Source organism: Aquila chrysaetos, chromosome 4 (genome assembly GCF_900496995.4).
Source record: "Aquila chrysaetos chrysaetos chromosome 4, bAquChr1.4, whole genome shotgun sequence".
Classification (NCBI taxonomy): Eukaryota; Metazoa; Chordata; class Aves; order Accipitriformes; family Accipitridae; genus Aquila; species Aquila chrysaetos.
Window position 1 is genome coordinate 24,038,282 of NC_044007.1, and position 12,084 is coordinate 24,050,365.

Consider the following 12,084-nt stretch of genomic DNA (forward strand, 5'->3'; position numbering starts at 1 on the left):
AGATTGTTAGTGAGTGAAAAATGTAAAAATACTAACTAGGAAAACCATTATTTTAACAGTGTAATAAATATTTTGATAGAATTCTATAAGAATGTTTAGATATTAGCTTTAATCACATAGGCACAAATGAAAGCAACTACATTTTGCAAGTAGTTGCTTCTTTCAGCACCTTAAATTTGATTAAAAACAATTTAATGTAATTAAACCTTGTTAATAGAAGAACAACATCTCTTTCTTAAATAAACAGGATACATAGCTTAAATGCTTAAAAACTGGAAGATTTTATGATTAAGTAAATTAAAAAAATTAGTAAGTTAATTTGCTATAAGAACTGAAACAAACAGAATAAGAGAAAGTATTACCAATAAATATTCATGATGAAAATAAATCAGACCACACAGAACTTCCACTAACATAAAAAGATTCTATACAGCCATTCTATTTGTGAAGATAAAGAGCCCAATGTCATAACATATAATGTCTTTCAAGGATAAACAAGCAGGAAAAAAGGGGTTAAATATCTCACACTGAGATATTCTAAATCAGCAAGTAGTGTTCCAAGCATTCAAAAGAAAGACTCAAATATGAAATTGTTAATTGTTGCATTATCATAATTATAGGAAGTAATTTTAAAAGGTTGCATAAAGGTATACTGCAGTAATACAAAGTACTTAAATCCCTTAAATTACTAAGTAGATATCATAATTACATGAACAAAATGCAGCATTCAGTACTGTCTTTTACATATTTGGTCTCCAAACATTACTGTATGTGCTCACTTTTAATGTAAATGAGTCCCGTTGACTTCTGTGGACTGCTGTTATGTACCAGGTTGTGAGCCATTAACCCTCATTCCATATTTACTAAAAAATAACTGACAACTGTTACTAAAGGATAAGAAGGAAATAACACAACTAATATAGTCAATATAAGCAATAAATATATTCAGTAAAAAAAAAAATTAGATTACAATAAACTAAAGCCATTTGATTATTTTTTTTTTTTTTAACTCCAACTGGCATATATTAGTGGAAGCTCTGCATTAAAAAATTTTAAAAAGATTCTTACAGAGGGAAAGAAGCCAGAGAAATTACTGAAAGGGTCCTGCTTGCTGATGGGTCGAACCAACAAGGTACGTCTGTTCAGCTTGTCAGTACAGGAAAGGAAGACACCTCCATATTGCCCCAGAGACCAAGAATCTTCCCCAAGGCTTCAGGTAATGAACGAAGCATGGAAGAAGGGAAGACAAAAAGCAAAAAAAATAAAAATAATTCCTATAAGTGAAAAAAAATTACATTAAACTTGCACGGTTCTATGTAACTGCAAGATGAAGCCTATGCCATACCTTTTCCTAAAAAGCTGAAGTTCAATCAGATCAAGTAAAAAAATGGTTTAAAAAAAAACCCAAACACCCCCCCCCCCCCCAAAACCAAAAAGAAACTTCATAAAACTTTAGGTGAAAGGACAACCTATAGCAAGAGGTCAAGACACATGAGAATAAAAGTATAGTAAAATCCTGCATACAGGAAACGGACTTACCCCTGGATTTTCAGCAGATAGCTTTATTAGAATGAGGAGGATAATGATTACAAGAACCAAGAAACTGTGAACGAAAAGCTGTGCTCATATACATTACAAAATCTTAGTATTGTTTAGAAAAAATGAGCTATGAAGTATTAAAATGTGCTTTGTACTACAGTTCTTGTAATCATTCTTTTTAACATACGTAAGAGTAAAGAAAAATATGTTGCTTAAGAATAATTATTCAGGTAAGCACCTTAGTTTACTAAAGAAATCTCACCAAAAGCTTTTCTTTGCATTGTAGAAATATTCCTTCAAAATGTCCTGACTGCCAGACTCCTCCTGGCCTGGAAGACAGAATGTTCACCTTATCTATTCTCTGCTTTTGGTTTTAGTCCACAGAGATTTAAAGATAGAGAAAGGTACTCTGAAGAGATTACAAAATATAAATGAGAACAGTAACTATTTTGTCAAGTGGAATAGCTTTTTTTATTTTAAAGACTCAATATAACTGTAGCAAAAAGAACACCCTGAAGTTGAAAACATTTCTAATGGAGCATTAGGCTTCCATAGAATCTGTGGACAAAGAAGCTTATTAAGAGCACCTAGATACTGGGATTCTACAGCATTTTAAAGCATCATGACTTGATTTTAAAAGATTTTAAAAAATAAAGTACAAATTTTGATTATCAAATATTACAATATGTACAAACAATAACTGCATTTGTAACATAGGCAAAAGAACAGGAATTCAATTTTTTTTTTTTTTTAGACAGCTGATCAGAAAAAAAGCCTCAGAAATGGTGGTAACTGCTAAGTTGATACTAAATCTCCTTCCTATTGTATATAGGGAACAATAAGTGTTCACTAAAACCTTGCAGATTGGCTCCTAAGTCAAAATTATGAGTGCTCGTAAATATTTTAGTCTTTTTAAACGCCAAAAAACATCCCGAAGCTTTTAACTATTTTTTTTTCCCTCAGGGAGTAACACAACAACTATTCTATTTTCTTTTAATTTCTGTCTCCCATAACAGAATCTGTTGATCTGTAATGGCAAACGTTAACACAGTTGATCAAAGTCTACATAGGCTCTTTCTTATTTTGTCAAGACTAGTGTGTTCATGGCCAATATGAGCTAGAAGGCGGCACGTGCAATCTCTCTACAGAACCATGCATCTGGGTGCCAAATGATCACAGTCACATTGGTGCAGCAAACTATTCAACTAACAAGACTTGCTAAAGTTGCAAGACATATAGTAGGCCTAACTACCTACCCTAAATGTACATAATATTGATGATATACTGGTTGGCATTAATTACTGAAATTTTACTCAGGTGTGTCTGCGTAACACTATGCTGTGTCACACAGATAATCAGCTTAGTTCCTTGCATTACAGTGTTGCTAAGCCACAGCAAAAGAAACACTTCAGTTTTTTAGAAACTGCTTTTTAGTATCTAAGAGTATGGTACCATAAATCACTAAATAGTGGCACTTGTTAACACATCACGAAGCAATATTTAAGGAATTTCTCATTCAAAAGTTCAGCTAAAATATCAAAAAGTTCAGCAAAAATCAAATGATTTTTGTTTAATGGACTGAGAGCAGTAAGTGTGAAAAAACATTCTCCTGATCTGTAATTATTTCCATGTATTTCTTTGGAATCAGATATAATTCTGAGAAAATGTAATTCTGATTTTTATTACTTACAAGGTTAAAAGCATTTCACTGAAATTGAACAATTAACTTAAATTCAAGTTAAGAATTAAGAAAAAAAAATGCCTGCTGCCTTCTTTCAGCCTGAAATTAAAGCAGAATAACTCCCAAGAATTACCTGTTTCTGTAATGGTCAATATTGAAGCTTTCTATTTTACATTTGATTTTGGTATAGACATCCTGCATATCCACTGAGGCACTGAGATCTTCTAATTCACTGACAACACAAACTTCTGCAATAGTCAAAGAAAATAAAAATTATTATGTTATTAATCTGAAACTTGCAAGTTTTTAAGCAAGAAATATCTCTGAAACACTACATTTTGTAAATAGGATGATGCTATTTCTACTCAGAGTTTTTTCATAAAGCACTTTTTGATTCAAATGTCACACCAATAGGAACCAGAAAAAATTCTAGAATCTGAACTTTTTTATACAAAGAGACACTTATATATGGGGCTTTTAGTTCAGGTGTTCATAGTATAATTCCTGAAAAAAATGTAAAAATGTATTTGCCAAGCTATTTACTCTAACAATACTCGAGATTTCTTTCTCTCATGTAATTAGTTTTTTAAAATCAAAGGTTCAAGTATATCTCCTTGAAAATTAGTTTTAATCATTAGTCTCCTTACTTTTTCACATTTCTATGAGTAACAATGTTAATTGCTAAGCAGCAGTGTTTCCTAACAAAAAAATAAATATTTGAAGTCTTGCAGTACATTTATAGAATCCTAGTTCCTTTCAAACAATTACTATCAGGATGATAATCCAACTTTATTCTCAAAGATAAAAAGAGAAGCTGTGTAGCACACATATTTTTCTTTTCAACACAGAAGTTGAAACTTCTGTGTTGAACTCCATATTAAACTTTCTATGACTTTTAGAATTATACTATGATGATTATGTTAAATTTCAATTTGAAATTACCAATACAAAACTACACATCTATACATGGACATGGACAAAACATACTACTAAATCATATCAAAATGAAACATGATTGCTTCTAAGGCAATAAATGCAGCACTCTATTAAAATACCAACTTATTTCCAATTTAATATAATGATCTTGCCACATGGAGGGGGAAGTTTATGCCAAAGAACAACACTAAATTCTGATTACATGCACTAACCTAACTACAGCTTGTCACCCTAGTTTAAAATGTAGATCCAAACCATTATTTCTACATTACAGTGTTCAGTAGTGTCAATAAATGCTCTAAATAGCTAATACTGTACTGTAAAATAATGTTTGGAATTTAAAATAGTATAGTAGGGGGAAAAATGCTGAATACCTGTGCCATTATTTCTAGGATCAGGAGCAAACAATTTTATAGTAATTTTTGGCAACATCCACTGCATCCATAGGCTGACACGTCCACTTGAGACTCCGATATTACTTGTTGTTTGTTCCAATGTAATGGAGTCTGAGAATGGGGAATCATCACCACCCTGAAGAGAATCACCCTATGAAACAGATGTAATAGCTGAGGAAAAAAAAATATTGCTTTTCACCACTTCTCTTTTTTCTTCTGTCTAGACTGATGTAGATGCCCAAACTATAAACATATAAATACAGATTCACTGACAGTATATTTGAATTAAGCCATTTTTTAACATCAGGAAAAAAATAAAACAAAATATATTCCCTTTTTCTTAGGTAAAGATAATAGACTTTGGCAAAGATTATAGGGTAAAACTGTAAGGTTCCATGACTTTGTTCCACTTCGCATAGTGAGCTTTCCTCATTAACTACACTAATGAAATACTATCATCAATGAAAAAAACACAGGCTGACAGGAATATTCTGAGATGTAATGGGAGAGTGAATAAGCAGGTTTGTGCATATCTGAAAGGCAAAGGAAGAAAGAGGTGTTGGAGTTGCCAAATGAATAGCCACCCAGTATGGCCATAACACTTCTATACTACATACACGCTGGTTTTGGCCTTGGTATTTTTTCCCTTCTGTGTACTTCCCTGTAACTGCTTGGAAAAATGATTTCCTAAAATAATGGCTTTTTGTAAGAATTGGAAACATTTTAGTTGCCACTTCTAAAATATTTCTGTTATTTAAAAAAGGTGATTGTCACTTGTGATATTCTTAAATATACGATCTGTTGACAAATGAGCTTGTAGAAGCTTCTGTGCCATCAATAATCTCTATTAATTCCCTAAAACGTTAAGAGCTCAACAAAGAAGACACAAAGGTTAATGTTTTTAGGAAAAGAACATGACAAATGAAAGCTTTACTGAAAATCCTGTTACGAGGGCTTATCAGAGCCCTGCAGACACGTTCTGATAATTCTTGATGGCACAACTAAAATATTTACCAGCCATAGGACTTCATCCTGCTCCTTTGCTGGAACTTACTGCCTCCAAATAGAAAAGGAAAGATACAAACATGTAATTGTTCATCAGCACCTAGTGTTTACAGCCTATTAAACTGAATGCAATGGACACACAAGTCACTGATGTCAACCAGAAGCCACTAAAAATCCACCAGCATCTCCATTTGCAGCTCCACTAAGTATTGCAAGTTTTCTTCAAGCACAAAAGGAAAAGAACAGCATATTGTCACTTTGATCCAAGTTTTTTCTAAGATTTACAGACCAATAAACACCCAAAGTCTTAACTTGAAGTTTTTAAGGATTAGCAATTGTAAATTATGAGGAACAACATGTTTGGGAATTTTGAGATTTATCTAATGACTAACCAAGATGATTTATATGTAAGACACGCTGGAATCAGACCTACAGAGAAAGCATTGCAGTTTGAATCTATTTTAACCTGTCAGGCAAGAAATGACAATGCACTCTCTTCAGCTTCAGATGTCCCAGAAAAGCTTACTTTCAGTAGTGAAATTTAAAATCTGACAGTACTTGACTTATTCTTCAGTCCAAGACTGGAGAATGTGAGTACGGAAATTCTGTTAGCAATCTATTTTCTGGATGGGTAGAACTTATCCCAAACCAAATGACACAGCTCACATGGAAGCATTTATGTTGATAAATCACATTTTCAATCAACTCAGGCCTACAGTTTAATTATAGGATTTCTATCATGTATACACGTTCCCTTCTCACCAACCTAAGTGTAAGAGGAGACAAGACAGGTCAAAATCTTATGAAAGTTTTGCACACAATCCACTCTGACTTTGGGCTATCTGATATACACCAAATGGAGCAGGTGACATTGCACTTTTAGAATTTATTGCATAATGAAGAATATGATTACCTTTACCACTTTCTTTTTCAGAGAAACACAGCTTTTGCTTCACATTCAGCTTTATGTCACTCAAATTAACATTTATTGATTTTTTTATTTTTTTTTTGTCCCAGCAAAACTCTTAGAGGACACAGAGAGAAATAGCAAAGGTACTTTATCTGTGTGCAGTAACCTTTACCCTGGAAAAACTCAGTGATACCTACTATAATTAGTAAGTAACAATCTACATTGTCAATAGGTGACATAGAGAACTTACCACTCCAGATATCCATTCATGTGAGGAAGGGTGAGCTTGTGCAACTAACTAACGTATGTTACTGGAAAATAATACCTAAACACAAGACTACAATAACTGGACCAGTTCAACAGATGTAATATGAAGTATTGAAATGAAAATTAAGATTCCATTCACCTTCAGTTATCTACGGTGATGGTGGCTTTGCATTAATCAAAATGCATGAAAAAAACCAGGTATATTTCTATTTCTTTTTATATTATATAAGGCATTATTGCTTATAGCTCTGATCAGACTACCTGTAGAGCTATAGGTGACCATCTTTTGAAAAACTGTTAGACTCAGAGGTGTAAAAAGTTAGCTGCTATTAATATGAGATTTCTTAGTGCAGTATAAATTTCAATCTCCTCATCTCACTTTTGAAAACAAATGAAAGGAAAAAAAATCAGGCCATAGCTCAACTAAGACAAACATTCAGGCTAAGTATTGATGCAGGGAGATGGTATATAGCACTGTAATGCTCATTCCACGGTGAAATTACACGATTCAGAAAGATAAGAAAAGAAATACCTTCCCCTCATCAATTAAGTTTTAAGAAAAATCAGTGGTATTTCCATAACATTATATATAAGTATAAACTTATACAATTTTAAAAAATATCATCATTGCTAGATTTAGTTTAGTTTAACAAGCTGCAACATGTTTTATGCACTGAGAAATTAGATTTTGCTTTATGAAGTATCATTGAAATGACGGTGGGCTTTTGCTTTTCAGATACCATTTGTGAAGAGGAAGACATAAAGAAATGAGTCCAATTCTAACTTTACCATGGTTGAAGACTATTAATCCATCTAATGGTGTCTTTTCATTATGAATGTAACTAACTAGTACAGAATTCCAGTGTGTGCTACACTGCCTATGTACAAATCTGTGTTGATTGTATTAAAGAGATCTGCTAAAAAAAAAAAAAAAAAAAAAGGCATCACGGAAAAAAGATATCCTGGCAGTTACTTGAATTAAAGCTGCTGTTTCTAAAAATTAAATAGTGCAACTTTGTAAACCTCTAGGATTAGAGATTAATGCTATCATTACTAATCATCAGTGGCTGGTGAAGAGCAAATAAGAAAAATGCCTGTTTTTTGCAAAAGAGTTCATGATGAAGAAAACATTCCGTATAAGAAGTGTTTCATTAGTGTACAGAAAGCAAGTGCTGTTATAATTGGGAAGATTTCCTTAAATATTAGTGATAATGTGTCAAGGAACCATGGATATGGCATTAGGTAACAGGGTACAAGTCAGACTGAAAAAAAGATATTACTCGTTGGATTTGTGAATGCCATGCAGGAATGAGATCACAGACCATGAAAGACAAACAACGGAGAGTTTCAACCTGTAGGAAAAACAGGTAGCTTGCCTTCAAGAGACCTAACAAAAGGGTAAGAAAATCATGTAATACTGACAGTACCAACCTCTAAAATGGTGCAATCTATGCTAGCATCTGAAATATGAAAAAGCAAATAGGGTAATAAAGTGGAATGCATATTATATATTCATTGTCCTATGATGGGTTTTGTCTGTGACGTCTTTATTCTACAGAATTCTTCCAGATGTCCGCTATAAAATGCTTGATCACTTATTAATGGGGGGTGGGGGAGAGAATATAAATGAATGAATGAACAAACACAGAGCTGTAGGTACCAAAGACCTCGCAGAAACAAATTGAAGAAAACTAACACCTACGCCTTGGTCTGAATGAAGTTCTTGCTCTGTAAAAAAAGCTGTACTTAGAGGCCCATCAATTAAATACTCCATAAAGGCAGAAGAAGTGCAATTAGCCCAGAAACTAAGACAAGAGAAACACGGCGCTCTCTGTATGAGACAGACACGTACAGACTGGTCTGAAGTAGCTGGACAAGGACGAGAAGGGTATGTGCAAGATGAATCAGAAGGAAAGAACACTTGCCTGTGTATGTATATATTTATTTGCATGTGTGGTGGAAGGAGCAGAAAGCTGTAATAACGGGAGTTAAGGAAATGAATTTGGGAAAGAAGATTCTGAATGCAATTACAGAAGACAAGTTACAGAAACAAGGGATGAATGGATGAGTCCATTGGTGAGAGAGCTGGTAACAGAGCATAGAAGAGAACAAGCAGACAACCAGAGTTAAAGAAGAAAGAGCTATATCTGGTTCCCTTCAAACAGACCTCCCAGAGGGAAACTTCCGTATACCATTTTATCCACCAATCTTTATAACACCTTCTCTCTTTTAGAATCCTTTCTTCCTTGAAAGGCTCTTAACTGTCACCAAGTTGTCAGTGTGTTTAAATCAGTAACAACTAGCTTATAAATTAAATGGGAGAAAGGACTTACTCAAGGCTACTTTGTTTTTTCAAAAAAACTTCAGCCATACACTGTGCCTTCTCACCTTTCCTGCTTCCCTCCTTGTCCTTTCTCTTTTGAGCACTTCTTCTCCATTGTGTTCTCATTGAGCAAAATTCCTTACACAAAACAACCTGAAATCCCTCTCCAAGCCATGGACTTAACATGACCGTCTTGCTTATATAATTTGTTTACTCTTCTTTCTTCCATTTTTCTCTTACATTGTCAGCAAATTCACATTATTTAATGTAGCAGGACCTGTCTCCTGCTGTGTATCTAATAATATTTAATGATTACCACAGTAGGACATCTAATTGGAGAAACCTCAGATAGCTCATTTCACTAAGATGCATCCAACTCCAAAGCAAGTGTGGCAGAGTGGACATATGGCACCCAACCAGATGGAAAAAAAAAAAAAAGGGTGGTAGAACATGCTAAATAACATGTTCAGGGCAGAGGTTAACTCCTTTCTGCCAAACTGTGACTCATATTTCATATTTGCTTCCCCAGGAAAATCCTTTCTGCCTCCTGCCAGACCTTTTCATCCAAAGACTCCTATCTCTTGAGTACTGTTTACTAACCATGCCTTTGCAAGACATTTCCTATTGTCTTCACAAAAAACTCTACTCTCTCCAGTGGCACTTAGTTGTCCTACAAGGCAGCACTGACAACAACAGGAAAGTAGGTGTCTTCTCAGCACTGTAAGCAAAACTGTTTTGTTTCTTCAAAGATGTCAAGTGCATCCTCCCCCGGTATGGGGAAAGAATGAAAATTGGGAAATGGCCTTGCAGAGTGTCAGGCCTGGAAGTCCCCCAGCATCTGAAAGGATGTAGGCAGAACAGCCACTTCTCCAATACTAACCCATGTTAGTCCTTACAGCTTCTCCTGAAATGGCAGGCTCCATTGATAGGACAGTGGTATATGCCACAAGGCAACAACAACCCAGCCATTTTGCCATTCTCTGACTGTCCACCCTCTTCAAACACTAGCCTGCCTGTCCTCCAACTATCTACTCTGCCTATTTGTAAAGCTATAAAAAGCAGGAGCAAAAACATATCCTTCCAGAGCGGGAAGGAACACAACACTTTGAGAATCCTGTCTCCCTTCTTAATGAGTCTTTTTTTTGCAAAGTCCTCATTCTGACACCAGAGAAGCCTCATCCTATTTCATAACTTGCAATTTCACACCATCAGCATGGCATCAGTTCTGAGCCTTTCAATTTCTGCCAATTAATTCCTTTCTTCTTCTTGTTTCTTTCACATAACTAATCCAAATGGTTCTTTGACAGTCTGCCTTCCAATAACTTCCCACACCTTCATAATTTGCCTTTGAGTGATGTCCCTTAAAGATGACGCTTCTGTGTTGGAGTTTTGTTGTGTCTGGGATGACTTCTATCATCAAACCTCACATGGTCTAGAGACGTTGGAGTCAACAGTACTTTGAAACAGGGGGATCCCTTCAGCAGGGCAGCTCTGAAGGAAGGAACCAGCCAAGGACAATTTCCCTTAGCTGAGATCCTCAGGTGGATTTCACAGGGTATCAAGAAATTGAAGCCAATTAAAGGTCAAGGAAAGAGAGAAACAATACTTATTTAAACCTGATAATACTGAATTACAGTTCAAGTCAAAGTTCAAGCCAATGTTGATGTTCTGTGGATGGATTTTGCTCTCTAATCTTTTCATTCTATAAAAAGCATTCCCCCCCCCCTTTTTTTTTTTTTAGAGCTGGAGCATTTTTTAAGTTCTTTTTATACTGCAGGCACACTTAATTTGCCAAACTGTAACTTACAAACTGTGATGGAGGGGGTGTGAATGACAGACAATCTCCTCCCTGCCGTTGCCGTCCATACACACCCTCATGCTCCCACCGGACATGTTCCAGAATGCTTTTTGTATGAAAATCAACTTTGTTCTAAAATTTTGGCAAGTCTCTATATTTCTGACAGTTAAAAAAGAAAAAACAACAGCAAATTAAAGGGCTACAGTTAACAGCAAATACATACTGCCACCATGGCAAGTTCTACATTTTATAATTTGGTTCTTTTATTTTCATAATTTAGTGCGTTCAGATGTTTCATGCAGTTTGTTAACTTTTTTTTTTCCACAGAGAGCTGTTTTTGTTTAGTGGTTTGAGTATATAGATAACTTTGTTCTGTAGAAAACTAAGGCTATCATTTTCCCACACTTTTCCTTAAGCTTATTTTTCTGAAGATACTAAATTATGTACTACGCCTCTCAGATAATCAGCCAGTTGATAATTTTGGCACAAGGTTACTTATAACAGTATTTGTGAGATTCTTGAAGAACTGCATTTATCTAGCATAACCCCATACATATATTGTCGTGGTTTAACCCCAGCTGGCAACTAAGCACCACACGGCCACTCGCTCACTCCCTCCCACAGCAGGATGGGGGGAAGAGAATTGGAAGGGTACAAGTGAGAAAACTCATGGTTTGAGATAAGAACTGTTTAATAATTGAAAAGATAAGAATAGTAATAGTAAAGATTGTAATGAAAAGGAAAATAACAAAGAGAGACAAATAAAAGACAAGTGATGCAAATGAAAACAATTGCTCACCACCAATCACACAATGTCCAGCCAGTCCCTGAGCAGTGGCCGCATAGCCAACCTTCCCCCTAGTTTTATTGCTGAGTATGACGTCATATGGTCTGGAATATCCCTTTGGTCAGTTGGGTCAGCTGTTCCAGCTGTGTCCCCTCCCAAATTCTTGTGCACCCCCAGCTTACTTGCTGGTGGCGTGGGGTGGGGTGAGAAGCAGAAAATACAACACTGTGCAAGCACTGTTCAGCAATAACTAAAACATCCCTGAATTATCAACACTGTTTTCAGCACAAATCGAAAATGTAGCCCCATACTAGCTACTATGAAGAAAATTAACCCTACCCCAGCCAAACCCAGCACATATATAAAAAGCAAATTAACCCAGGAATGTGCAATGAAATTTAAAAGCAGGAAACCCTGAATTTTAGGGAATATGGCTGTTACCA

General features: G+C 35.2%; 1 protein-coding gene across 10 annotated transcripts in view; it reads right to left on the reverse strand.

The window, feature by feature from the left end:
- The window catches only part of VPS13B (vacuolar protein sorting 13 homolog B), a 498,323-nt gene that overhangs the window by 200,410 nt on the left and 285,829 nt on the right, over window positions 1–12,084 (reverse strand). For all 10 annotated transcript variants that reach the window (XM_041123226.1, XM_030011504.2, XM_030011500.2 and 7 more), the window contains 3 exons: window positions 4,531–4,702; window positions 3,354–3,468; window positions 1,069–1,210 (listed from right to left, as the gene is read on the reverse strand). In XM_041123226.1, the coding sequence (XP_040979160.1) occupies window positions 1,069–1,210; window positions 3,354–3,468; window positions 4,531–4,702 (429 nt within the window). The remainder of the gene's footprint in view (window positions 1–1,068; window positions 1,211–3,353; window positions 3,469–4,530; window positions 4,703–12,084) is intronic.